Source organism: Musa acuminata, chromosome BXJ3-9 (genome assembly GCF_036884655.1).
Source record: "Musa acuminata AAA Group cultivar baxijiao chromosome BXJ3-9, Cavendish_Baxijiao_AAA, whole genome shotgun sequence".
NCBI lineage: Eukaryota > Viridiplantae > Streptophyta > Magnoliopsida > Zingiberales > Musaceae > Musa > Musa acuminata.
In genome coordinates, this window is record NC_088357.1 from 2,676,067 (window position 1) to 2,703,404 (window position 27,338).

Genomic DNA, 27,338 nt, shown 5'->3' on the forward strand with positions numbered 1-27,338 from the left:
CAGAAATCCCAACAAACGGAATATCCCGTCAACTCTAACGGACACTACACGGCCTTTGGAATCCACTCAACGAGCGCTTTCTCCCTCCATTCGGAATATCCCGTCACCTCCACCACTTCCACGCTTCCTCATCCGTTCCCCGTCCTCAAGGAACCCACTTCCACTCCCCCTATGAGACCCTAATCCCATCTCACCGCAAGGAAACCTTCGTAGATGGCGAAAACCCTGGTATCTTTCCGTTCCTCCATCCTCGCCGCGCCGCTCCCTCCCCTTCCCCGCGGTGGCCGATTCGGGGTTCCTGTTTACAGACCCCGGAAGTTGGGGACGCGGGTCAGGATGAGCTTCCAGGACATTCCACCCCTTCACGGCGCCGATTCTTTGGCCCATCTCCATGGGATTGTTTCGAGGATGGAAAGTCTCTTGTACACGCTCGCGGATGCCACTGCTCCAGCAACTGATGCTTCCACTGTGGTTCAGAAGAACGGGGGATGGTTTGGGTTCATTTCGGATGCTATGGAAGTGGTTCTTAAGGTGCTTTTTTACTTTCAATGTTTCCATTACCTGGGAGCTTGGAGATTTCTTGTACTGGTTGCTGTTTTCTGAAGGCCAATTTCGTTGTGGGGAGAGGGAACTTTAATTGAACCTAGATATTGGTCTTTGTCTTATCGAATCTTTCAAATTCATTTTTCAGTATTGTTTAATTTTGTTTTTCTATAATATATTCGAAATTTTGTGCTCATGTGATCCATTCTGGTGGAATTCCTTAAACATGATTGCATCTATTCAGTTGAATTAAGTAAAATCTTTTAAAATGACTCTGAACTAGATAAATATGATTTTGAATTCTTCTGATTTGCTGGATAGGTTTTGGTTTCAATCTGCACGGATTAATAATTATCCTGCATCTGCAATTTCATATGTTTATACTTTGTTTGACCTTGTAGGCATGTCACACTTGATTACATCTCTTATCTATGTGTTTTGTAAAACTTCAAGTGACATCAACTTCTTTTAGGCTTTATATAACAACATAATCTAACTATGGTCTTTTAGCTGCTCGTGGTATTTAAGACAAAGGTGTTCACTTATATTAATGTATTTTGGGATTTAGATAAATTCCCTTATTGAAGATTCTGTTTCCAGTTGTTTCATTAGACGCTTTCCATCCTTTCTCTAGTAGGTGCCCCTTTGGTATTCTGTTGTATAGCCTCATTTACTGACCGGAGAAAATTGTAGGTGAAAGGATATTTACATCTTTAAATTTACATCATTGAGTAGAAGACTAACTTGATAACTTTGTTGGGTACAGGTGCTCAAGGATGTCTTTACAGCTATACATGTACCATATGCTTATGGTTTTGCAATTATCCTACTCACTGTAATCGTGAAAGTGCTGACCTTTCCTTTGACAAAGCAGCAGGTAAATAATTGTACTCCTGCAGTACAAAAAGAGAAAGGGTTTCTTGTTATTATTGGTCTATTTGTTCCTGCAGTTCTCTGCTTGTGTGTCTACCATTTGATAATTTTCCTTAACTACTGATTTATGTTTGTTTTGCCACACTAGTGCCTCCCTAGAACATCTGATAAGCAGATATCTAGCTAGATGAATTATGAAAGCATCTTTGGAGTCTAAACCACTAATAAATTGCTTTACCTATTTTATATCTCTGCTCCTCTACTTGTGTCTTATCACTTAGTTGATCTACGAATTTTATATCTTTGCTGTACTTGCCTTTTGTCACTTAGTCATCCATATTTACAGCCTATTTTATACCTTTTTGTCACTAAGTATATATATTCTTACAGTCACTGCTCATTCTATAGGTTGAATCAACTTTAGCTATGCAGAATCTACAGCCAAAGATCAAGGCAATTCAGGAGAGATATAAGGGCAACCAGGTTTGCTCTACATTCTCAAGAAATGATTTCTGTCATGAAGAACTTATTTATTTAGTGAAAAAGAAAAGAAAATCTTCATGTCATCTTCTTAGTTGACTGGTGATCCTTCTGGGCATTTGTAACAATGTTTTCTTTCATGCTTCTCTTAGGCTTTCGATCAAACAAAGCAAAGGTTTATATTTCGTCATAGAAACATTGGTAAAGAATGTAGATTATCTTATGTTTAATTCAGTACTAATGTGTGTATCCTGACATCGAGCCACTAATATAGCTAATTTTGCTCCATTTTGTTATTTTGAGGATGCAGATCTTATTTTCAACCTTCTGACTTCTGCAGTTGCCAATTTCTTTGGCCACTTCATGACTTTTATAGTGATTTTTTTTTCTCATTAGGAAAGAATACAGCTTGAGACTTCTCGTTTATATAGGCAAGCTGGGGTGAATCCATTGGCAGGTTAGTTTACGTCCGAGATATTTTTTCTTCATCATGTTCATTTACTTATTCCTCTCCATATATGGGTGAAGGTGCTTACCACTTAGATTGTGAAGTTAAAGAGGGGGCCTGGAATCTCTTTAGGGCCACTGATGTAGAGATAACCTATATGTTCCTCAAATGGTCAATAAATCATACCATGGAAAGTGCTTCACTTGACTTTGGGCTCTCATAAACCTACCAATAATGAAGGCTTTTATAATTTATAATTGCTATTTTATTTTTAAGATGAATTATTTTGGTGACTAGCATGAGGGAACTTGTTAGTAAAGAGCATCACTTAAGTTTTCCACTATGTTATCACTATTAATACAATTCTTGGACTATATTTTGATGACATATACTAGGTAAACAATTAATGTCCAAGTTTGGATTAGGAAACTGCACACAAAACTGCTAATTTTGAAATTTTGATTTTATTGCTCCAACTTTGATCAGAATATTGCATAGATGCCTATCCTAGGGACATGCATATGTAAAATTCATGTGTTATAAGCATACTCATGAAAATGTATTTATGTAGTATTCCTGAACTTTAGACATTGTGTAAGTAAAAATAATGCGTTTGTGTTCTCTGCATTTGTTTTAAATTTGTCAAGAAATTTCCACAGCAATTTAAAGTCCATTCTTTATTTGTTTCTTTGTAAAGGATGTCTTCTTCATCCTCCTCGTCAGTAAGATTTTGTCTGTTAGTTTTCTCTATTCTACTATATCGATGCCCAAACATGTGACCGGTGCCATCCTATCACATAAAACTTTGAAATTTTCCTTTTTGATTTGACACTAAATCTCACATCGTCTGACAAGTCTCTAATTTTATATTTTCTGAGTTACTGAGATTGGAAACTATTATTTGATATATTCATTCCTTCAAACTTCTGGTCATACTTTGCTTTTTTAGGGGAAGCAATATTGTGCTTATTCTAGCTATTTTCCTCTTAAAATGTTAAGCAATTGTGTTGAGTTTTTTGTATTGATGCCCAAAGGATGCTTCCCAACTTTGGCTACAATACCTGTTTGGATCGGTCTGTATCAAGCTCTTTCAAATGTAGCTAACGAGGTACTCATTATTTAATTTCATTATTTAGAAAGACAGTCCTGATTGGACTGAAAGTTCAAAGTAGCCTTTAAAACCCAAATTGCTGTATTTGCCAAAATCTTTTATCTGAAGGGGTTGCTAACAGAAGGCTTTCTCTGGATCCCCTCGTTGGGCGGTCCAACAACAATTGCTGCTCGACAAAATGGATCTGGCATTTCATGGCTCATACCATTTGTGGTAATTAGATTTTCAGTCATAATGGTGGATACATTCATATTTAGTATGCTCTGTTACAGATTGTTGTTATAGCCTTCATGTTCACCATATGGGTTGGCAATTTGCTTTTTGTCCATCAATGCTTTGCACATCATTTTGTGTCACTTAGCATATCTTGGCATGTTGTGTCACTAAGCATATCTTTCTAACACCATTGCATTAGAATGTGTAATGCGTGCTTGTTCTTTCCTGGATCTGATTTCTTATGGTATGTCCATGAAAGGCATCAAGCTTAGACTAAGCGTAAGAGTTGATTCTTTGTTAAAATGCATTAAGCAAAAGACACTAAGAGTTCCAATCAAAAGAAGATAATCTCATGATTTTTTAAAAAGTGTTTATTAGTGTATTTTCATGCCTTGCTAGCTAAGCGTAGACTTCATGAGACACCATTCTAGTGAAAAATGTTACTTCAGAAATTCTTTAAAGAAAATGTACTGAATATTTAACTTCACTAAATCATGTATGCTATATTTTGTCATTGAAGAATCTTAATTGTGTTATTAAGCAAAAAATACAAGGACAAAATTATGTATTTGTGTGTTCAATTTTTGTCCAACCTTTTACAAGAACTTTGCTGCTCGGAAATCATATGGCCATTGACCAATTTTAATCTGATCAAGCACGAATTCAATTACAGCAGTTTTTAAAAATTTCTAGGTTTTTGTACCAACTGTTGGGGCATAATGGCTTGCTTGTTGTTGTTTTTTTTTTTCAAGAAAGTAGAAAGCTTAGATTTGATTACTGAGAATAAGGTCTGTTGTTGTTGTTTATACCAACTATCACTTAGTAATAATTGTGCATCGTGTTTCTTTATACTTTCTAAGTAGAATGGATTTTACCTTTCAGCTAGATTTTAATTCTAAGTTGCTTTCTTTTGTCATATTTTATGTAGGATGGACATCCGCCTTTAGGATGGTCTGACACAGCAGCATACCTAGTTTTACCTGTTCTTCTTGTTATTTCACAATATGTCTCTATGGAGATCATGAAGCCACCTCAGGTCTGTTGCATTCCTCAACTTTTCACTCCTCAATCCCCTTTTCTCTTTCCATTTTTTCAGTTAATTATTTTATTAACCTGATTATATTATCTAATGGCAGACAGATGATCCAGCTTCAAAGAATTCACTTCTTGTTTTCAAGTTTCTTCCTGTTATGATTGGTTACTTTTCACTCTCCGTTCCATCAGGACTGTCAATCTACTGGTAGGTAAATATTGTTTTGTTCTATTAGTAGCATTATGCTCATTTGGAGAATAATAATAATTCTCTCTTAGTGTCACTTGCATTAGTGCCAATATATCTTTCTGAGGTTATGAGATTTATGTTTTGTTTGAATGATGGTTCTAATACATCATCTCTATCCACTGGGTCAAAGATATTACTTTCTACACTTCTTAAACAAGCCACTTATATCACTGCTTTCATAGTGCAATTGGTATGTGCTACTGTTGTAGTTTCCATCAAATTCACTAATAGTAAACTGAAGGTAGCTTATAAGAAACCATACCGCACTAAATTGAAGCCAGGAAACAAGATACAACATATTGTATATCATAGGCTTATAACGTTCTGCAAAATCCAACCATACTGCACGCAAATTCCATAGGTGTTGTATGGTTGTTTGATCAACCAATTTTCAATGCTGATTTGGAGGAAATCATGGTTCAATACTCTCTAGGTGAGAAGTGAGAGCTACAACTTGAGTTTCACTTGTATAATGGGTTAGCTCATGTGTTATTAGTAATCCTACACTGAAATTTCTGTTAAACTAATTAGTGACCAGAATAATAGACCCTAAGAGCATTACCCAACCTCCTAGGTGTCCTCTCATGTGCTGATTGATAGGTGGATGGCAAGGCCCTAGGCGAGGTTAGAAGGTGGCTGCTTCATCTAAAGCCACCATCTGATAGGTCTATTTCCATTATTTTTTCAAAACAATTGTTGTTAGATAAGGCGACTTAAACAATATGTATCCTCTTCAAACCCACGGCTTTGGTGGGAGCCTCGTGTACATGTTGCTTACTATGATGTTCAATCAGCGTAGCATTGTTGGACAATATGCATAATATTTGACTTGGATCTCTCAAAATTTTAGCTTATAATCTAAGAGTGTTGGTTTTTTTTTTTTTAAATTGTAAACTTTCTTTTTTCAGGTTCACAAACAACATTCTAAGTACAGCTCAACAGATATGGTTACGGAAATTAGGTGGGGCAAAACCTGCTGTTAGTGGGGATGCAGGTGGAATCATTAGTGCAGGACGAGCAAAACGTACTGCTCAGCCTGTACAGACTGGTGAAAGGTTGTTATTCCAACTTATAAGATTATTCTCTCTAAATATTTGGAATACGAAGCGTGTTTCTGATGTGTACCTGAAAAGCAGGATGAAGCAATTGAAAGAAGAAGAAAATAGGAAAATGTTCAACAAAGCATTGGCGGTTGAGGGGCAGACTTCAGCTTCTACATCAATTTCTGATGATGAATCAGATGGGGAGTCCAATGATAAGGTCTGTCGATACTCTTATGCTTCATTTAGCCTTTAGTATATTCACTTTATATTTCTGTGCTTATTTGGAGTAATAAAATGCAGTCTTTATCAATAAAATTAAATATGATTAACTAGTTCTGTTTACTCAGTATTGGTATATGTCATTTTACATCCTATTATTGGCACTAAAATTGGGTGCAATGATGGATGTGCAAGTTTTGACAAGTTGAAGAGAGCAAATAGAAGTTTGGTAAAGATGGAAACATTGTGGTCCAAGCAAGTTAGTTTTTCTTACCTCTGTTCCTGCCTCTTCTACTGTATGGTGGACATCACAATGATGTGAAAGCAACTCTCTGAGATGCATTTCACTCTATATAGTACCAAGAACATCGAGGTGATGTCTAAGCAATTGTGAATGATAATGAAGTCAAATAAAGTGAACGGTTTTCATCTATCTGAGAAATTTTGTTGGTTATTCCTAGCTTGCCATAACTTTTTACTTTTAAGCTAAATGTTAGATTATTCCCTGCTTTTACCTTGGGATGAATGATTTATGTTACAGATTCTGTTCTTATTTACTTATTGACAAGTATTAGATTATTCACTATCTTTACCTTATGATATGATGAGCAAGACTAGTGATTTTTGTTCTATTTTCAGCAGAATTGGCTATTAAATGTCGTAGAGATCTCTCTAACTAACATTAACCCAATGACAGGGAAAAGTCTCTGACAAGGCTTATTCATCTGCTGAAAGCAAAAAAATTCCCGAATACACTGCACCAAAGAGGGGGAAAAGATCAAAAAGGAAGCGTGCAGTGCCGTAGTATTGTAGATCCTTCATCACTGTCGACGCATTGGTCAGTATGGTGCATCTCCTGCAGCTAATATACAAGAAATGCATCTCGCCCATTTTTTACTTTGTGATACTGTAAAGAGAAGCTCTCATTTGCAATCCGATCGAGTTAGCTGTCGAAACGAGAGGAAAGGATTAGAGTGTTTCTAGAAAGGATTTTGTCCAAGCTATGTTGTTGTGTAGAAGTAGCCACTTAATCTATGTTTTCCCAAAAGTTGACATCTATTTGTATGACATTTATTAACCTCATTATAGAAGTAGAAAGATCATGATTTAAGATAGATAAACTATGTTCAGTCAGTATTCCTGTTATGTAGACTATATGTTTTATTCATCTGCAGCATTTCTTGACCAATAAATTGGCCTCATTACATGTAGTGGAAGCAAAAGAATCGACTCCCGCTACTTCTGCTGCATTATCGTGGTTGAGTTGCAATACCAACGTCGAGAAGGATGTTGACTTGAGTTGCAATATCAGCTGTTCCGCATGGATTAAAATGTCGTGTAGTGTACGTGATTTAGATGGGAAGTACATGAAATCCCGAATACTTGTTAGGTGAGCCTGCAGATTAATAATTCCATGTATCCATGTCATCACCAAAGATAAGTGTCATAGCACATTTGACCTCACTTGCATATGAATGCATGGCGGCGGCTATCTGTCCACTTCTGTCACTTTCACCTCAGTCCCAACCAATTAAGTTTTCTTTTACAAAAGAATATATATATATATATATATATATATATATATATATATATATATATATATATATATATATATTACTTTCACATCCCTTACATCAGATGGGGGCGATTCACCTATCCATATTGGACTTTTCTTCTTTGTAAACAAAAGCTCGCGATCTGATCTCCACTAGAATTTCTGCACCCCTTCTTTCAAAAGTATATCTTTTTTGTTTCCCCAATTTACCGCCGCTTCACAATTCAAGATTAATTCCAGACCGCAAGCAAAAATTCACGATTCACAATTCAAAACCGGAAGGTAACCGAGGACTTGCACCGGCAAGCCCTACCTCAAATTTCCAGTCACAAGGCTGGTACGCCAGCTGGCTCCTGGGCCGTTGCCACCGCCTTCCGACCTCCGATCGAACCCGATGGGTTTGGTGGCCGGTTCAGTTGCACACATGAAATCATTTTGTTTGATGACCTAAAAACCAAAATGGTTTAGTCACGAGCGAGGCTATCCAAGGAAATCTATCGCCTTTCGCCCCCTTCGCCCCCCGCTTCGTTTGGGTGCATCTCCCGGTTTTCCTGGTAAGCATTCTTGCTTAACGACTACATCCTTCCCAAGCTTTAATTCGTTCATTCTGTTTCTTTTTCTGTTGTTTCGTTTCGTTCTCGTTTGTCTTCCGAAACGTTTTTGATCGATTATATCTTAAGAAGATTTCGTTGTGGGTTCATGTGTTTATTGTTTCTATATTCGGATCCACTTTGGTTCATGAAACGTTGACGTAATCGACGACAGTTCAATGAAATGGTTGGTGCTCGTGCATTTTCGGGTAATAAATTGAGTTGAACGTGTGATTTCTTTTTGTGAAATGAATTTTGACCCTTGGAAACGGATTGATTTTGGTTGCTCATCCACTTTCTTCCAAGTTGAAAATATTGGAACAATCTGCCTGGACGAAAAGATTTCGAGTTATTAATTCGTACGAGTCTAATGTAAAAACCAGATCTTGTCGCTAACAGAGTGTTCGTTGGAAGTACAAAGAGAAAAAAATAATGCATACATGAGAGTTATTGGTTGGTCTGTTTTAGATTTTCTTTTTTTGTTTTTGTTTTGAAGCTAAAGACTTGGCAGTGGAAGCCAATTTAGTAAATCATCTCATACTGTCATGCGGAAATCTTAGGATCTTACAGTACTTGGCACAGTGCTTTAACTTCTGAGACAAGACAGCACAGGAATGGGAAGCACCAAGGAGGAGAAGTTCAGGTTCTGCATCGACAGAGGAGGAACATTTACGGACATCTATGCTGAAGTCCCTGGACAATCAGAATGCTGTGTAATGAAACTCTTATCAGTAGATCCTTTGAACTATGATGATGCTCCTATTGAAGGGGTACGCAGAATCCTGGAAGAGTTCAGCGGCCAGAAGATTCCCCGGTCTTCCAAGATTCCCACTGACAAGATTGAGTGGATTCGAATGGGCACCACGGTCGCCACAAATGCTCTCCTAGAACGGAAAGGTGAAAGGATTGCTCTTTGTGTGACCCGTGGGTTCAAAGACTTACTTCAGATTGGGAACCAAGCACGGCCAAATATCTTTGACCTAACTGTTTCGAAACCATCAAATCTCTATGAGGAAGTTGTAGAGGTTGATGAGAGGATCGAGCTTGTTATTGATAAAGAAAATGCTACTGCTTCGATTTCGGGGATATCCGGGGAGCTCCTCAGGGTGGCAAAGCCCATTGACGTAGAAGGGTTACGACCTTCTCTGAAACGTCTACTTGACAAAGGAATCAATTGTTTGGCTGTTGTGTTGATGCACTCCTACACCTACCCTCATCATGAAATTTTGGTTGAGAATTTAGCCCTGAGTATGGGTTTCAGGCATGTCTCTTTATCTTCAGCTTTGACTCCCATGGTGCGTGCCGTGCCTCGAGGTCTAACAGCCACTGTGGATGCCTATCTGACACCCGTTATCAAAGAGTACCTATCAGGGTTTATGTCTAGATTTGAAGGCGGGGCAGAAAGGGTAAATGTCTTATTTATGCAATCGGATGGTGGTCTTGCACCGGAACAAAGTTTCTCTGGGCATAAAGCTGTCCTGTCTGGCCCTGCAGGAGGGGTTGTTGGTTACTCTCAAACGCTCTTTGGGCTTGAAACATCTAAACCCCTTATTGGGTTTGATATGGGTGGCACATCTACAGATGTGAGTCGCTACAATGGGTCCTACGAACAAGTACTTGAGACCCAAATCTCTGGTGCCATAATTCAAGCACCACAGCTTGACATAAACACTGTGGCTGCAGGTGGTGGTTCGAAGCTCAAGTTCCAGTTTGGTTCCTTCCATGTGGGACCTGAATCAGTTGGGGCACACCCTGGTCCGGTCTGTTACAGGAAAGGTGGGGAATTAGCAGTGACTGATGCTAATTTGATATTAGGAACCGTTATTCCAGACTATTTTCCATCCATCTTTGGACCAAATGAGGATCAACCTCTGGATGTTGAAGCCACCAGAAAAGAATTCGAAAAGCTATCTATTGAGATAAATTCTTACAGAAAGAGCCAGGATTCATCAGCAAAGGATATGACAATAGAAGAGATTGCTCTTGGCTTTGTAAATGTTGCAAATGAAACAATGTGTCGGCCTATCCGTCAGCTAACAGAAATGAAAGGTCATGAAACAAGAAATCATGCGCTTGCTTGCTTTGGGGGTGCAGGTCCACAGCATGCATGTGCTATAGCCAGGTCATTAGGCATGTCTGAAGTCCTTATCCACAGGTTCTGTGGCATTTTGAGTGCTTATGGAATGGGCTTGGCTGATGTCGTTGAGGAGGCACAGGAGCCATATTCTTCTATCTATACTCCTGGTAGTCTTCTTGAGGTCTCTCGAAGAGAGTCTGTGCTATTAACACAAGTGAGACAAAAGCTCGGAGATCAAGGTTTTGAAGATGAAAGCATAAACACAGAAACATATCTCAACTTGAGATACGAGGGCACTGATACAGCCATCATGGTCAAACAGCCAACGGGAGAAGACGGGATTGATTATGCTGGTCGATTTGAAAGAATGTTCCAGAAAGAGTATGGGTTCAAGCTGCAGAACAGGAAGATTCTCATATGTGATGTGAGGGTTAGAGGTATAGGAGTCACCAACATCTTGAAGCCTAGGGAGCTGGAACCATCTATGGGTATTCCTCGAGCAGAAGGTTCCTACAAGATCTACCTTGGCAAAGGCTGGCTGGAGACTCCATTATTCAAGCTTGAGAAATTAGGATATGGGCACACCTTGCATGGTCCTGCAATCATCATGAATGGTAACAGCACGATTATAGTGGAACCAAACTGTAAGGCAACGATCACCAAATACGGTAATATAAGAATTGAGATCAACTCAGCCCCAACAGCCATAGATATAGCAGAGAAGGTTGCAGATGTTGTGCAGCTCTCTATTTTCAACCATCGGTTCATGGGTATTGCAGAACAGATGGGTCGAACCCTCCAGAGAACTTCAATCTCTACAAATATAAAGGAGAGGCTGGACTTTTCTTGTGCTGTTTTTGGCCCCGATGGAGGACTTGTTGCTAATGCCCCTCATGTCCCAGTTCATCTGGGGGCCATGTCAAGCACGGTATGTTGGCAACTAAATTACTGGGGTGATAACCTTTATGAAGGGGATGTTCTTGTCTCTAATCATCCTTGTGCAGGCGGAAGCCATCTTCCTGACATAACCGTGGTAACTCCTGTTTTTGACAATGGCAAGCTAGTTTTCTTTGTGGCCAGCAGAGGGCACCATGCAGAAATTGGTGGGATAACTCCAGGAAGTATGCCGCCCTTCTCAAAGTCTATATGGGAAGAGGGTGCCGCGATTAAGGCATTCAAACTTGTGGAAGGAGGTATCTTCCAAGAAGAGGGAATTGTTAACCTGCTTCAAACACCTGGTTGGGATGACAAATCTAATAGTAAAATCCTAGGAACTCGCAGGCTTCAAGATAATCTTTCTGATCTTCGAGCCCAAGTAGCAGCAAACCAGAGAGGCATAGCTCTCATCAAGGAACTCATTGATCAGTATGGTTTAGAGACTGTCCAAGCATACATGTCCTTTGTACAGAAAAATGCTGAAGCAGCTGTGAGAGAGATGCTCAAAACAGTTGCAGCTAGAGTGGAACAAGAAAAGGGATCTGTTGTTGTTGAAGAAGAAGATTATATGGATGATGGTTCTGCAATCCACCTGAAGCTCAGCATGGACTCTGAAAAAGGCGAAGCTAATTTCGACTTTGAAGGTACCAGCCCAGAAGTTTATGGCAACTGGAATGCTCCTCAAGCAGTAACCGCAGCAGCAGTCATATACTGCCTTCGTTGTTTGGTGGACGTTGACATACCACTGAATCAAGGTTGCTTAGCTCCTGTGACAATTCATATTCCTGAAGGCTCCTTCCTTTCACCAAGTGACAAGGCAGCCGTAGTTGGTGGCAATGTACTTACCTCTCAGAGAATAACAGATGTTATTCTAACTGCATTCCAGGCATGCGCCTGCTCTCAGGGTTGCATGAATAACCTGACCTTTGGCGATGACACTTTTGGTTACTATGAGACCATTGGAGGTGGGAGTGGTGCAGGACCGACTTGGGATGGAACCAGTGGAATTCAGTGCCACATGACCAACACTAGGATGACGGATCCAGAAATATTTGAGCAGCGGTATCCTGTCCTTCTTCACAAGTTTGGACTCCGAGAAAACAGTGGAGGTGCTGGATATCACAGAGGGGGTGATGGCCTGATTCGAGAAATAGAGTTCCGGCAGCCTGTTGTGGTCAGCATTCTTTCAGAAAGGAGAGTGCATGCACCTCGGGGCTTAAAAGGAGGCATGGATGGTGCTCGTGGTGCTAATTACCTGATCAAGAAAGACAAGCGAAGGGTGTATCTCGGAGGGAAGAACTCTTTGAAGGTGGATGCCGGTGAGATTCTTCAGATATATACTCCTGGAGGCGGTGGATTTGGCTCTCCTCTTTGATGCCTTTATATGCATTTGCAGTCTCTCGTTTTGCTGGAATAACCGAAACGCATTTGTTTGGCATTGAATGGAAAGTATAAACTGTTTGTGACTCGGGTCTCCGATCTTCAAAATAAATTTGCAAACGTTGCCCTTCTCTCTTGATTACCGGAAAAAATAAGAGTTGACATTTATTCAATCTTTTCTTATTATTCTTTTTTTTACTATTGATTGTTCAGTTTGTGGGTATTATTTTACATTAGCCCATGCAAACTTGCAAAGGTTGAAAATTATACCTATAATTTTTTTATAATTTTTTGTAGAGTGTAAATATGGAAGACAATATTTGATCTTATGAAAATCTGAAATTTTTTTTTTTATCAAATTAGCACATATCAAACCTTCTGTTTCGAATTAGTTTTTTATTCAAAATTTAAAATTTATAATCTTTCATTAATAAATTTAGTATATCATCATCAGATTCATATATTAGATATAAAGTTGGTGAATATATATATATATATATATATATATATATATATATATATATATATATATATATATATATATAAACTCAAATGCGAAACCCCATAACGCACCCCAAACTTCAGGAGTTGGTCGAGGGGGCAACCGTCCCGTTCAGAGTTCGGTACGATTGTGGGTCACGTAAACTGGTGCTCGCTCCTTTGGAGACACGTCATCATTCTTTACTGTGATATATAAAGTTGGGCCAAACTCCTCTCCCTCTCGTCGGTGAGTTTCTTGCGAGGTCGGCTTCCATGGTTCCGTCGCTGGCTCCCCCCGTTACCCCGCCGCGCAAATCTTGGTAGGGCTTCGAATTCTCCATGTTTCCGGCTCCTGATTTTAGCGAATTCATGTGGGTTTCGATCGGATCGGAGTGGGAGAGTCAGCCGTCGAGATTGTGGGGTTAGGGTTCGGTGTGGGTCCTCAAATGTTTCCGCGTTTGGGCGATCGGGACGATGCAGCTGGCCCCGGCGGATCGGAGATCGACTTACCTAGCCGCTCTCACGCAGGAGATCGAGAGAAAGCTCCAGAAGGTGAGGGGGTTTGGTTCTTGGTTCTGATGGCGCTTCTTTCTCGTTCATTTTATTGCTTTTGGTCGGATGGCGGTGAAATCTTGAAAACCTTGTCCGGGTAGAAATTGAGTTCTTGAATCCTGGTGTTTGTCTATTTACGTAATGTTGCTTTTGCAACATTTCTGGAACCTTGCAAGGATGAAGGAATTGAGGGCCCGTAGCCGTCGGTATTCTTGTTCTTTTGCAGGCGTTGATTTCACCAGGGCAGAGACCTGAGTTGCTTCAAAAATTATTTGCTGATGCGGCTTTGGAGATCGAGGATCGAGCTCGAGGTTCCTCTCGTTTCTGTGATGCTTCAATTTGCATTTATTTCTTCGTTGGCTTACAGCACACGTTGAATCTTGTATTGTGTATTACATGGTTGGAAAAGGGTCTTTGATGGAGTTGCTCATTTGCTAGTTTCATTCGATATGGTCTTTCTATGTTTGAAAAGACTATTTCTCTGTTGTTTTGATTCTTGTCTTCAGATTCATTTTATCAGGTAAGAGCACTAGATAGTCTGCTGTAGTGTTGTGCCATGTGGCTACCGAATGCATACCTCAATGAATGGTCAAATATTGCAGAGATAAGTGGACAAGAATATCTGATTAATTGATACATGAATTAGCATCGTGGTTAGATTTTTTTTTAATGCCGTTCTGCTTTTGTCTTTGTTGTGTGACATGAAACAAATTAAGAAATAATATTGATTTAGAATATTATGGCTTCTGTGCTTAGGAGGTTGATGTCATCTCTAATTTTGAAAATACATCTGAGTGTTAGTCATGCTTGTATTTGGTTACTTTCTCTAATTAGATTTAATCTATCATTGCTGTTTCTATCGTATTTGTGTTTTATGCCTCTATATGATGCATGGAAATGATAACCTGCTTGTTTTTTATTATGCAACTTGGAGTGACATTATTGTGGCTGTATGTCAGCAATTATGGGATGGTGCTAAATCCATTTGGATTCTGACTTTTCATAATGTGCTTAACAGACATGATCCTCAAGAAGGATGAAGATGAAATTGCTTCTGCAGATGATGTAACTGAGACCCTGTGTTTCTATGAGGTACTTGCTGATTATTATGTTGAAGCACCCGGAAGTGGAAAGAACATTCTTGATTTGATTGTCCAACTTTGGAGCCAGTCTTTTGTCTCACATATATTTGCCCTTTTATTCCATAAGTGGGTATGTTTTTTATTATTGAAATCCTTTAATGCAACTAATAGATAAGATTGTCTATGATTTCAGGCTTCATTTGTTTTGAGCACTTCCATCCAACTACTATTTCTATTGTTCCCTGTACATGTTGGTTTGCTAACATCTGCTGCGAAGTTTTGGTGTATGTTGTGTTATTTATTAATTTTTATCATATTGTGATGTTGTCCCACGCACATGATTTTTTTTTTTTTTTCTGGCTATACGAGCATTTCAAGAATGTCTGTTCCAGTCAATTTTTATCTGGAAATATGAATAAAGGCTATAAAAAAGAAACCTCCCATAACCTTGTCTTGTAAATAGTGTGTTCAATTCAATTCAATTAGGCCATTAGGAATTAGGTTGGACAATGTCCTATAGAATCAACATGTCCTATTGATAGATATTATGTTGTAAATGCCTTGATATCTTTTATTATATTCTTATATGTATTATCTTGTACGCAAAGATTATACTGATTTATAATGGTTTCGTTCTTCTAGTTATTTGAAGTTTCTGTTGAAACTTCTGAAGTACTGCTGCGTTATGGATCTGCCCTTGTTCATGGTGCTTCCAATGTTTTCTGGTAAGTCATGCCCCCGGTGGCCGCCGCCACCATTACTTCCTAATTGACTATTATTGGTATGAGTAGAATGGCTAATTCTGTAGATAACAATAGCAAGTACATTTGACTTTGTATATCTTATGATATAAATACATCTTATGATTTAAAAATTTTGTAGACATCATATTTTGGTCATACAAATTGTTGTGGGACCAATGTAAAAGTTATTGATGACTACTGTAACAGGTTATTTAGATAAGATAATGAAGAAATAGAGAAAAAGAGAAATATATGCATGTAGCTTTTGTTGGCTTAAAAAGATTGTGATAGAATGTCTAGAGACTTATTGTGGTGATTTTAGAGAAGAAAGAAGGATGCAGTAATTATGCTGATATAATAAAAGCCTTGTGCAATAGAGTAATCATCAATGTGTGGACCATAAGAAGTGTGTCTGATGATATCAAGGATCAACTTTTGATCTTTATTTTCTCCACATTGTTGATGGGTGAGCTTATTGGTCATGGAGATGATTGATCTCCATGTTGGCTGTTGATAATATTGTTTTGCAATAAAATTTTAATTTGGATATTTTTTTGACTTGAGGTGTGGAGACAAACATTAAAAATAAGGTTTTCGGACAAAGACTAAGATAGATATATGAAATAAAATTTTGGTAATTTTAAGAGGAGGAGAAGTGTAGTTGAAATGGATGGACGAAGAGCTTCACTAGAAGTTTTAGGAAAAGATTGGTGAAGATATTGTTTATAGTGGAAGAGACTGAATTCATCAAAGTGGAGCAAGACATTGGGTTTTTTGTGTGATCAGTTTGTGTATGAAAATTTTGCAAAACAATGGTGAAGTTAGTTATGCTGTACGGGTCAGGATGTCGCCTTACTGGGTTAACTATATTGTAATTTAGTTGTTTGGAGATCCCCTATAAGTCGAGACATCATAATTAAAACGAAGACCAAGTCTAAAAGGGGAGGGTGATTACTATGGTTCACTTTTGATAGGATAGGCGATGATTAATTGGTTGTGGAGACAACACGGTAGAGTACTCAATATGTATTACTTGATACTTGTAGTTGCCATGAGAAATAAGTTGTGGTGTATTTGTGTGAATATAATTGAGTTGATATTATATTTTCATTCTTAATAGTATACCCTTTTGTAGCTGAAACTATTGTTACACCTAGAAGTTCAATTGTTATTCTATATGCATTGGTAACATCAAATGCAAACTAGTCATTGAAGCTGATCATGGTTTTGCTGCATTTTCTTTTGCCTGTTGATTTGATTCATCTTAGAGCTTCATTTGTCTGTTTACAGGATTGACATTCAAGCAAATAGGAGGAGATTTTTTTCCTTATTCAGTGTAAAATACAACTCCGAGATTACTTTCCAATGTTGCCTTCATTTGTTTTCCAATGTTGAATTGGCTTTTTTTTTTTCCGTCTTTTTTCAGTATCTTCTTGAGGAGGTTGCACTTGTACCAGATCGGAGCAATAAAATCTCTTTGCAGGTTTTTCTTTATTACATAATATTAGTGTTTTTATGGGTACAATCTATCTGATCATTATTCTTTTTCTAGGCCCGTCGAGATCTCTATCTTCTCCTCTCCAGGTTTTTGTTCTTTTATAAATTAGGTGCGGTTTTATTAACTTTTAGCTCCCTGTTCCACAAAGCATAATGATGTCTATATCATTGAACGTACTTTGCAACTAGCAGATGACTTGCTTGAACCTTTTTTAAAGCACTTTCCAGCTTACCCAAATGCCTTTTTAGTTGGAGGTCCGGAAGATATATTTGTAATTGAGCTCTCAGATCAGGTTAGTTTTCCAGCATCGAGTTGCTCACGGGACAAAGCATTAACGATCACATTTTATATTTTCAGCTTCAGAAGTTAAAAGTGGAACCAGTGCTTTTGCATTATCTCTCCCGTATGGGTGCCCTTAAAGGTTGTAGATATTTCAAGCCGAGATAGACGACTATGTTTTTATGAAACTGGCCTACTTTAGATATAATCTGGTTTTGTAACACTTTGTATAGGTCTAGAATTGAGGATGGCGACGAGTACAAGGCTGAAGGCATGCCTGTACAGCTTCACTTCCCCCGGAGGGCCTATGTATCCAACAAGAGCTGTACGCCATGCAGCCTGGGATACATTGGATCTTCTCTTCCCGGTGAGTGGTCTTTTGGTGATTGTAACGAACTAGTTTGAATGATTTGGAGTCGTGTGTTGTTACCTTACGTGAAGCATGGACAGAGTTGGGATATATTTAGATATATCTTGTGAAGATTACATAAAAGAGTAGGAGACATATAGAATATAGGGACTCTTTTGTTTACATTTATATAAGCCATGGTCCAAATTTTTTACTTTTTAGCCACCAAAAAAAAAAAAGTCCAAATTGTTTGGAGCGAGTGACATCTTACAGTGCATCTGGACTTAAGTTTTCTTCTTTTTATAACCCCATGCCTTTTGTTTTTAACATTATCGCCTTTTTAACATTCCCAGATCTAAAACTTGAGAAAATTTCTTTTACATTTTTTCTGATGGCTGTTAATCGGATGTCACAGGTTGGACGGTACCCGCGGCACGTGATAAGCGTCTTCTTTAGGTTGCTTTATCCTTGGTATTGGCCGTCATCTTGTTGGAACTTTATCGTAACTTGTGTCACAACTGTTGTGTACTACATACTACGGGTGATTATTTCGAGTTGGGAGAACATCAGAAAATCTAAACGTTCTTAGCGGCAACGGATGCCATTCGCACGTGCTGCTGCCTGTGTGTGGTTTTGTAATTTTTTTAAATTTTTACGCTCTGTTAAATTGTGATCTTTGATGATTTTTGGAAGGGAACACGAGATTATCTTTTTTTTCTCATGATTTTTTTCTCTTTTCTCTCGTATGTTATTATGACTCGTGTTAAATAGTGTAGTTTGTTCATGCAAATCTCATCCAGAGACTACACGACAGTCCGTTGGTACCGATAAAATTCCTGTCGGCAACTTGCGAGCTTTTGAACAGAATAATAGTAGTCTCATGAATGTGACTACTAAAAAGTTCAAGTACATGCACCCCCACCAAGTAGGCATGACCATTAAACCGTAATTACTAACATGCATCAGAACTCTACAGTCTTGGGAGCAACTACATAAGTCATTGATTCAACAAGTACCAGTCGTCTTCTCTCCATACAAGTCATATACCAACGTGAAAAAGAACCCATCTTTATTTTGCTGTAAAGGAAGGCTGACTATAGGCCTATGGGTGAACATTGGCCGAAACGAAGTGTGAGAAGATGCCTGGAGCACCCTTTTAAAAAAAGAAAAAAATTCTCCTTTTGTTCACTTAAATTGCATCATTGAAGTGATGAAAACATAGAGAACATTAACTATGACAAACTACAAAACATACACTAAAAATAAATAAAAGGAGAAACTTCATATTTGAAGTTTCAATAATGCTCTGAATCAAGACCAGATTATCTGACTATGGACTTTCCGAGGCAAAGATAAACTTCATATTTGAAGTGACCATTAACCCATGCAAGAGTTTCAAGGTCTCATGACATGACTGCTGATCCATAAAGTAATGGACTTAAACCATCTCTACCATGGTTTGTGGATCCAGCCCACACTCTCATCCGAATAAAAATTAGCGGAGCCAGACCCAAAACCCGCACTCTTTGAGAGACTGTCAGAATTCACAGAATCAACCTGACTCGTATATAACTTACCAGGTTTATACTCAAAAGAATGGGAAAGACGTATTCTACAAGTCAGACCTCAAGATTTAGATAAAAGGTCAAATATCTCTAAGCAAATTAGTGAAAGGATTTCTAGAACTATAATTAAATTTAAAACCCTTCTTTCGATCAGAAAAGACTATGATTAGCATATATAAAAAAATTTTAAACTTTGGCATTAACCTCTGGAAGAGCAAAAAGGGCAAACCTTTTGGAATCATCACATATATTTATGCATTTGTTTGCCATCAAATTGTACATTGTTGGACTTCTCCATGGCTGCTAAAGCATCTGCCTGCATAAAAAAAACAACTTAAAACAACTTCAGCCATTCCTTGAATCACCAAAAATTCAGTTAAGTGAAACACACAACTAAAGAAACATGGCCAAGCTAAATGAAGTACCTTGGATCTTCCACTTCCGTCATAATTAATTAAGGCTTCAGATCACTAACCTATACAAAAAGCTCCTGGACCAGCTGAAAGCTAATTTTAGACAGCCACAACAAGAGAAAAGACTTCCTATTGTATGAAGATAACAGAAAGCCAACATAAGATAATATCTAGGCATATCCAAAAATGTGAAATCATATGTAAAAAATGTGTAACTAAAACAAGACAACTTATATGTTTCGGAATTGTCCACTTGTCAAATATGATCTACAACAGCTTTGAATTCTGGTTAGCAACCATATATGCCACAAGAAATGATTTGTCAGAAAAGCAGGGCATGTCATTTCAACATGAATATTCACTTTAATGAAAAATTGAATTCTGGTTAGTGGCCATATAAGCCACAAGAAATCTTGATACTCTATTTTTTTTCTTGAAAGAGAGCTAACTGGACAGTGCCAACTATCAATCTCTTGTATTGCATAATTATCATTATTATTTTTATAATGGTTTATATTATTTTGTTAAGCATGGAGAGCCTATCAAAGAAATCAATATCCAACAAACATAAGCTTTAATATTGTGGGTATTCAAGGATAACACATTTCCCATGGAAGTCAATCATGCGGCTTGGGAGATGTTTTGAGGAGGTTACATGTGACAAATCCTTAGACATTTCACCTCTCTATGTCTCCAAAGAATAAAAGAGAAACTAATTCAATGTAATCACTTCCTCCAAGTATTGCTAAAGAAGCATACAAACCTGAAGAGTTATCTTAAAATATGCTTCAAGAATCTGAATGATAGGTCCATGAATCACTGTATGCAAATAGAATAACAGAAAAGGTGAAATGAAACACTATGGTTTAAAAAACCATATAATTCTAATCCAGATGGACCCATCCCTGAGTTGCCAATTCAGGGTCCTATATCAACTTTACCAATAAAGCATGCCACAGTGTTCCTTGATCTGGTGTTAGTCATGGATGGACAAATGGGGATTCAACCACTACAATTTCCAGTCGGCCAAATCCGTTGTCCGCTAGTCAGCAAAGAGGAGAATGCTTGATTGTCATGTTTATTTACTAATTCTAAACTTTGAGTTATTTTATTTTTAAGTGATCTTTTACCAAAATCTTGTTTTCCTCATTTTTTCCTTTTTTTCTTTTTAGCCAAAATTCTGATCACCTGATCGGTCTTGAGTAACCCAGCGAATCTCAAGATTCTAAACCACACCATCCACAGAAAGTCCTACTGTGTGATCTCAACAATGAATTTCCAGAAACAATAAATAACATCTATTCCATATTCTTGTATCTTGAAGTTGAGGGGGAAGCCATTTTGTGTAACTGAACTACTGTCCCATTTTTTTCCATCGACATATTTCTTGATTCTACCGCTATTTGTTGGGTAAGCTTTCAAATGACATCTTACAAACTGGCATTAAAGAAGTTATTGCTGTAACACTTCGTTTATCTATCAAAGACATGAGCTACAACGATCCAAATCTATGACAAGCAGTGCAACCAAAAAAGATTTAGAAAACCGATCAAAAGACAATAGATGATTCTTTTTTTATGCAGTCTAACAAGAAAATAATAACGATCAAACTTAAGGAAATTAAATTGGAAGAGAGATAGAAAAGGCAAGAAAGATTGCCTTCATGGAAAACCGTAGCCGCTGCAGCCGTATAAGCACTGAACCGCGGATCCAAGTGAAGAAGTTTCGATCGTATGGGTAGTGGAGGACGAAAGTCACGTCCCATCGAGTATGGGGGAGACCGATTCCCCAAACGGACGGGTAAGAATCCGACGGATTTCCCTCCACGAAAACTCTTACCGGCACCGGACTTCTTTCTTGTTCTTGATGTTGCTGTCGAGGGACATGTCCAAGGCCATGATCATCGTCTGTGAATCTACGCGGCTACGATAGGGCGGGGATCGGCGTATCAGCGAGGATTCTTGGAGTCGAGAGGGTGCTGATCGATCAAGAGAGTTATCCAGCAGCGGAGGAGGAGGATGATGATAGGGCAGGGATCGACGTCTAAGGGAGGATTCTTGGGGTTGAGAGTTAGTTGGTTCTCAAGAGAAGTTCGCCGGAAGCAGCGGCGGGTGAAGGAGGACGATGATAGTGAGGCTATCGGCAAATAAGGAAAAATTCTTGGGTCGACAAGTAGCTGGTACGATGAGTAGAAATTCACCGGAAGAAGCGGAAGAGGAGGACGATTACAGAGTGGGAACCGGTGTCCGAGGGAGGATTCTTGGTGTCGGGAGGTAGTTGGTTCGGACAAGAGAAGATCGGCGGTGGCGGAGGAGGAGGACGATGATAGAGCCGGATCGGCTTGTGAGGTAGGATACTTGGGGTCAACGAGCAGCTGGTTCGATCAAGAGAAGTTCACCGGCTGCAGAGGCGACGGTGGCGGAGGAGGACGATGATAGGGCAGGTATCGGCATGAGAGGAAGGAATTCTTGGGGTGGAAAGGTAGTTCGATCAAGAGAAGCCTCTTTGCCCGTCCCCTTGGGGGGTTTGCGATAGAAATAAGGGAATACAAGGTTTTACAGTGTATATATATATATATATATGGTTAATTGCCGTCATGATTTATATATGTTCGAAAACGAAAAAGGACTTGTAGAATGTTCAAGCTCCGTATATGCAATAATTTGTGAAGTATTTGTTTCTTATATAATAATTCGTGTTGTTCGAGTTCATCTTAATGCATGTGTTGATTATTTCTTCAAATATATTTAATAATATTTCTCATGAATAAAAATTACTAAAATTTTAATTTCAATTATTATTAGTAAGTCATTCAAAATGTAACTTAAAAACCAAAAATCAATCAAAAATTGTTCGCATCCCACAAATTTAAAATAATACAGCACACATGAAGGAAAAAAAATATATACATATATAGATAACTACTGCAATTTTTTTTGACAAAGAATAAATATCGAATGCGAGATTTGAACTTAGGATATTATGAAAAACTGTTAAAAGTCATTACTAGAAACTAAGCAAACTTCATAATGTCTATCGACCACCAATTAGGTCCATTATTAAGTAACTGATGCTACTTGAAATCACAATTGCTCCTGAAGCTGCTAAAAAGATGCTCACTCAAAGCACTAGTAATAATCAGGACAGGCTAAAACTTAAATATGCTTATTTCTTACACAACCAAATCTTTAAATTGTGATATAAAGACAAAATCAATTGTCAATGTTGCAGAAAAAGTACAAAATGCAGACAGTTTCTAGAGAAAGAAAATTAAGATTTGGGTAATTAATCCAATTTATAAAGAACATAAAACTTATATAAATGCATTCCCTTTTTTTCATATCCTGTATATACCAAAGAGGAGATTGGGATAGAAAGAACAGATGAACCTCAAAGGAAACCGCCATCCGTCCATGACGAACCAGATTTTCCATTTTGATTGCCAACCTTGTTAGACAAAGTGTAATTATAATTATCACCGCCATCATCATCTTTCACATCATCATCCCAGCCTGCCCAGCTTTCACCGTTCTGTGTGCCCTTCCTAGGTTGTTCTTTTGTTTCTTTCTCATCCCAGTCATCCCACGAGCCGACGGAATTGTAATTTTTGTTTGAATTTTCTTGAGAGGAATCCCAACCATTGTTGTCCTGACTAAATTTTTGATAGAAACTATTTTTCTCACTCTCTTTCCATGACGAATCATCAGTCTTCCAATTGATACCTTCTTTGGTGTATTCCTCAACTTTTTGTGATGCCATTGCCATAACACCTTTCATGATTCCCCATGTCTTCTGCCCAATCTCGGTGGTTTTTGTTGTAACCACACTCACAGTTTCATTGACTTTATGATCATATCCTGCCTCTTTCATCTGCATTATAAAAAGTACAATTTAAGATACACCTAATGTTTTCCTTGCAATATAACATATTAGCGTGCAGAATGTACAACTCTACCAAAATTATCCCAATCAATCATCATCCGTCTTATGAGTTGCCTGCATAATTTGATATTTTCTACAAATCTTAAAGTGAACAATAAAACCATATGCTATATATAGCCCACAGTGAAGGTAGAAACTTAGAAGGGTAAATTAAAGCAAAAGAACAAGGGAATGTCCTCAGTGGTATCAATGTGGTATGCATAGTGATCTAACATATTGGCAGCAACTCCAGTCATCGTTGATAAGAAGGAAAAGAAAAAAGAGCCAACAACTTGCATTCAAGTACTAGCTACTGCAAGCAGGAACTAGTGACATACCCATCGCATTGTGCTATCTAAACCTGTTTTAAAGTTTACACATGCCGTCCCACATTCTGTCAAAAATAAAAAAATAAAATCTGAATTTTAGATCCACTGACAAAAACTATAGTTGATTGTTCGAATAACAATTTTCACTGAATTTGTCACTTCAACTTGAGGACCTCTTGAATTGCTGGAATCGTGACAGTAGTTTACTAAAATCATTGGACTGAATGATTTAAGTTTGTCAAGACTGAAGCATCTTTGGAGTCATAGGTCTCAACAGGGTTTGCTTATATTTCATTGTCAAAATGACTCCCCAGTCCTTTGTCGTGGAACCTCTCTAAATCTTTAATTGTGCTCATCAGCATTCATGCCCTAATTCTTTTTAAGTTGATTTATCAAGTTGCTAATTTTATCACATAGTTCCAACAACTATGCCTTGAAAATTGCTTCACAGTTATGTTGAAGTCGGTATAGATCAGCACCAACTCTCATCGTTGATTATTTTTAAAAAATAAAAAGCTTTAGAATCAAATCCAAACTAAAGGGGCTTTTAGCTCGTCTACAAACTGAAACAATCGAAACTACTGTAAAGACTGAAGAAGATCAAAAGGATGGATATATGTGAAATAGAAAGATACAAAGAATGCTCGAAGCAAAGAAGAGGGATAAAAGGTCTTGCCTTCCTCAAAAAATATACTCACCTTTCTAAAAGATGTCATGTGTGAAGAACTTGTTAACACAATGTCATGTATCTAACGCATCTAAACCTGTTCCAATCCCAGAGGCTCATCACAACGACATAGCACTTACATTATCCCAGCATTTTACATAAAGTTTGAGTAACAAAGAGATAATGATAAGACAATGCCTGACCACTCTTCCTACTGCATTTGGACTCTAAAACCAACCCTAAAATGACAGATCTTTAAAACACAAACCTTATAGAATACTAGAAAAATGGAAAAGACAGCTTTACCTAAGAATACAATAGCAACAGGGTTGGCCACATGGATCCTTTCCTACCATTAAAAAATGTATAGGGTATCACTACCACAGCTATGCTTGTCAGGAAAATAGACCTCAAAATAAAGTATAATCCAACAGATTTTAACCACAACAAGACCTTAAGCATACACACATGTACAATTAGAGCACTTACAGAAAAATAGTATCAAAATGGTGCATTTTTTCTGTGATTTGTTCTGACTGAAGGAGAACTCTTGCAACAAGCTTGTATTATTGAGAAGGAGATAGTTATAAGTGAGAGAACCAGATTACAGCTTATACCATCTTCTTCTATCGGACTTTTGTTTTATCAGTTGTAAAACAATTTAATAGCATGTTACTAAATAATCAATTTATATTTACATATATTAAATCAAATGCAATATTAAGAACATGTTTTAAGATAGCAATTACATGTATTTATGCATCAATTCCAACGAGAAATATGTCTGCCATACAAAAGTAAAGATCTTATTGAATTGGAAGTTTTCCCTAAAAATGCAACTTATGATGAGTAAAATCTTGTGGAATCTGAACATCATATACAAGGGGCAACCATCATTAGTTGCTTTTTTCTGCCTATAGCAAACATGAACGAAGGAAAGCTAGCATTCCACTATATGTGTAGAGTACATAAAACAACAACTTATAATCTGCAAATTTTAGATAGGAGAAACTAAACAGTACCTTTGAAGTCAGCTCCTTTGTGCCTGCATGGACAACGTTAGCGGCAGACTGTGCAGCAGAGCTTGCAACAAAAGATAGTCGACCAAGGCCCTATCAAAATGAATGAATAATCAGACGAAATTGTTCAACTCAATCAGTACATGACATAATCAGACAAAAATGTTCAACTTATTCAGTACATAACAGTTGGACTATTCTTGCCTAAGGTCATTAGACCTAGTGGAGCTAAATGGCATTGAGGATTCAACAAGATCAGCCATCAAATACTTGGGACCACATTGATCTTGCTGAAAATTCACATAATTCTCAACTCATGCTTTGTTTCTTACAAGAATTTATATTAATGTATTGTTTCCACAATAGACAAAAAAACAGAAAACTTGTAAACAAAATGATAACGAGTGCACAAAATGGTATACAGTGAATGAGCAAAATTTGCAATCTGTGTCTTTATGCAGATACTTATAAGTAACAACAATCCTGGTTCATGTATTCCATGAAAACAACATAGCAGACCAAAGGATTGCACCTCCGAAGGTCTAGAAAAGCTTACCTGTCAGATCAATTATCAATCAGCAAAATCAGCATACTCTAATACATGTAAACCCAGATACTAGATAGGCAAGTAACTAGCGAGAATAAGTTATGTGCAAATTTTATGTGCCTTGTTGATCACCTGAGAAACGACTGAAACTGTATCTCGGAGCGCATCACCCTGCGAATTGTTCCTTTGAGAAGGAGGTGGCGTCGACCCAAATCCCACATATTTTCCCCCCTGCGATGGTGGGATTCCTTCAGGCCGAGAATCATTTTCCAGCATTTTCCTTGCAAAAAAGCTCTCCTTGTTATCCGCCGATGCCTCCAGCTGCGCCCTGGTGTAGATATCCTCCGTCGATCTAGATCTGGGCGGTTGCTGCACCCCTCCAACCCCACCGCCGCTGCCAGCCCTAAAATCACCCGCCGACTGATTCCTCCTCATATCAGGAAAAGACGCGGACTGGAAGTCATCATTGTCCCAACTATCCCAACCACCGTTGCTCGACGTGTTCCCTCCTTTCCCACCGCTCCGTCCCAACGGCGGCTTTCTGGCCCCGGAACCGAGCGTTTCCTTGACGACCGGAGGGTCCTGCCAGGGGCGGCCCTCGGCGAGCGCCTGGATGCGGTCGCGGTAGACAGCAGCAGCCCGGGTGTTGTACTTGGCGACGATGTCGGTCTCCTTGGGGACGCCGTAGCGGGCGACGAAGGCGTTGAGGCGGTCGTTCCCGCCGGCCTCCATCTTCTTGAGTTGGATCTCGGACCACGAGTCCATGGTGACGGAACGGACGAAGCTGATGTGGACACCGAGGCCACGGTGCTTGCCGGAGCACTCGAGGCACATGAAGACGCCGTAGGAGACGGAAGCCCACTGCGGGTTCTTCTGGGCGCAGTCGACGCATGTCTTGTTCCCCGGCTGCGTCTGGAGTTCGCGGAGGCGTCGCGAGGCCGCCATCTCGATCACGATCCAAAAAAACCCCGGATCCCGAATCACGGATCCCGGATCCGGGTGAGGCTAGGGATCGATCTAAGAGGAGGGGAAGGATGAGGAGGAGAGAGAGGCTTTAGGGATTCGACGAGCCTCTCCTTCCTCCTCTCCGATTTCCTCCTCCAGACGAGCTGTAGATTCGGAGATCGCCGACACTGCGGTC

The 27,338-nt window shown here is 38.7% G+C and overlaps 4 protein-coding genes across 7 annotated transcripts; 3 read left to right on the forward strand and 1 right to left on the reverse strand.

The window, feature by feature from the left end:
• Positions 1-80: 80 nt before the first annotated feature.
• LOC135649882 (inner membrane protein PPF-1, chloroplastic-like) lies at positions 81-7,336 on the forward strand. Its single transcript, XM_065168811.1, has 11 exons — positions 81-531; positions 1,310-1,420; positions 1,825-1,899; positions 2,293-2,353; positions 3,379-3,452; positions 3,564-3,668; positions 4,600-4,707; positions 4,808-4,911; positions 5,862-6,008; positions 6,090-6,213; positions 6,913-7,336. Exons 1-11 carry the CDS (start codon positions 214-216, stop codon positions 7,018-7,020), a joined length of 1,335 nt encoding a protein of 444 aa, XP_065024883.1. The 5' UTR covers positions 81-213; the 3' UTR covers positions 7,021-7,336.
• Positions 7,337-7,936: 600 nt separating this feature from the next.
• Positions 7,937-12,926, forward strand: LOC103996908 (5-oxoprolinase 1). Its single transcript, XM_009417967.3, has 2 exons — positions 7,937-8,324; positions 8,857-12,926. The coding sequence occupies exon 2, from the start codon at positions 8,975-8,977 to the stop codon at positions 12,746-12,748; it is 3,774 nt and encodes a 1,257-aa protein (XP_009416242.2). The 5' UTR covers positions 7,937-8,324; positions 8,857-8,974; the 3' UTR covers positions 12,749-12,926.
• A 484-nt stretch (positions 12,927-13,410) lies between these two features.
• LOC135648325 (uncharacterized) lies at positions 13,411-18,457 on the forward strand. Of its 4 annotated transcripts, none has more exons than XM_065165889.1 (11): positions 13,411-13,553; positions 14,012-14,096; positions 14,804-14,997; positions 15,510-15,592; positions 16,901-16,946; positions 17,037-17,093; positions 17,163-17,217; positions 17,300-17,400; positions 17,466-17,529; positions 17,621-17,754; positions 18,152-18,457. In XM_065165889.1, exons 3-11 carry the CDS (start codon positions 14,806-14,808, stop codon positions 18,323-18,325), a joined length of 906 nt encoding a protein of 301 aa, XP_065021961.1. In that variant the 5' UTR covers positions 13,411-13,553; positions 14,012-14,096; positions 14,804-14,805; the 3' UTR covers positions 18,326-18,457. The 4 variants fall into 4 exon arrangements, with proteins under 4 accessions (XP_065021961.1, XP_065021958.1, XP_065021960.1 ...); XM_065165886.1 differs by having other exon boundaries at positions 13,465-13,785; XM_065165888.1 differs by having other exon boundaries at positions 13,465-13,785; positions 14,804-14,877.
• A 4,406-nt stretch (positions 18,458-22,863) lies between these two features.
• Positions 22,864-27,325, reverse strand: LOC135648324 (probable ADP-ribosylation factor GTPase-activating protein AGD6). The gene is made up of 3 exons (XM_065165885.1): positions 26,330-27,325; positions 25,654-25,743; positions 22,864-23,584 (listed from the first exon to the last, which is right to left on the reverse strand). Exons 1-3 carry the CDS (start codon positions 27,140-27,142, stop codon positions 23,105-23,107), a joined length of 1,383 nt encoding a protein of 460 aa, XP_065021957.1. The 5' UTR covers positions 27,143-27,325; the 3' UTR covers positions 22,864-23,104.
• Positions 27,326-27,338: the final 13 nt, after the last annotated feature.

Excerpts from the sequence above, each read along its gene's own strand:
- LOC135649882 (XM_065168811.1), top strand. The coding sequence starts at position 214 with ATGGCGAAAACCCTGGTATCTTTCCGTTCCTCCATCCTCGCCGCGCCG. Across the intron at positions 532-1,309 it reads CTATGGAAGTGGTTCTTAAG|GTGCTCAAGGATGTCTTTAC; the intron begins GTGCTTTTTTAC and ends TGTTGGGTACAG. Across the intron at positions 6,009-6,089 it reads CCTGTACAGACTGGTGAAAG|GATGAAGCAATTGAAAGAAG; the intron begins GTTGTTATTCCA and ends CCTGAAAAGCAG.
- LOC103996908 (XM_009417967.3), top strand. The coding sequence starts at position 8,975 with ATGGGAAGCACCAAGGAGGAGAAGTTCAGGTTCTGCATCGACAGAGGA.
- LOC135648324 (XM_065165885.1), bottom strand. The coding sequence starts at position 27,142 with ATGGCGGCCTCGCGACGCCTCCGCGAACTCCAGACGCAGCCGGGGAAC. Across the intron at positions 25,744-26,329 it reads CAGTTTCAGTCGTTTCTCAG|GGCCTTGGTCGACTATCTTT; the intron begins GTGATCAACAAG and ends TCATTTTGATAG. Across the intron at positions 23,585-25,653 it reads CAAAGGAGCTGACTTCAAAG|ATGAAAGAGGCAGGATATGA; the intron begins GTACTGTTTAGT and ends TTTATAATGCAG.
- LOC135648325 (XM_065165886.1), top strand. The coding sequence starts at position 13,708 with ATGCAGCTGGCCCCGGCGGATCGGAGATCGACTTACCTAGCCGCTCTC. Across the intron at positions 14,097-14,803 it reads GATCGAGGATCGAGCTCGAG|ACATGATCCTCAAGAAGGAT; the intron begins GTTCCTCTCGTT and ends TGTGCTTAACAG. Across the intron at positions 17,401-17,465 it reads TAATTGAGCTCTCAGATCAG|CTTCAGAAGTTAAAAGTGGA; the intron begins GTTAGTTTTCCA and ends TTATATTTTCAG.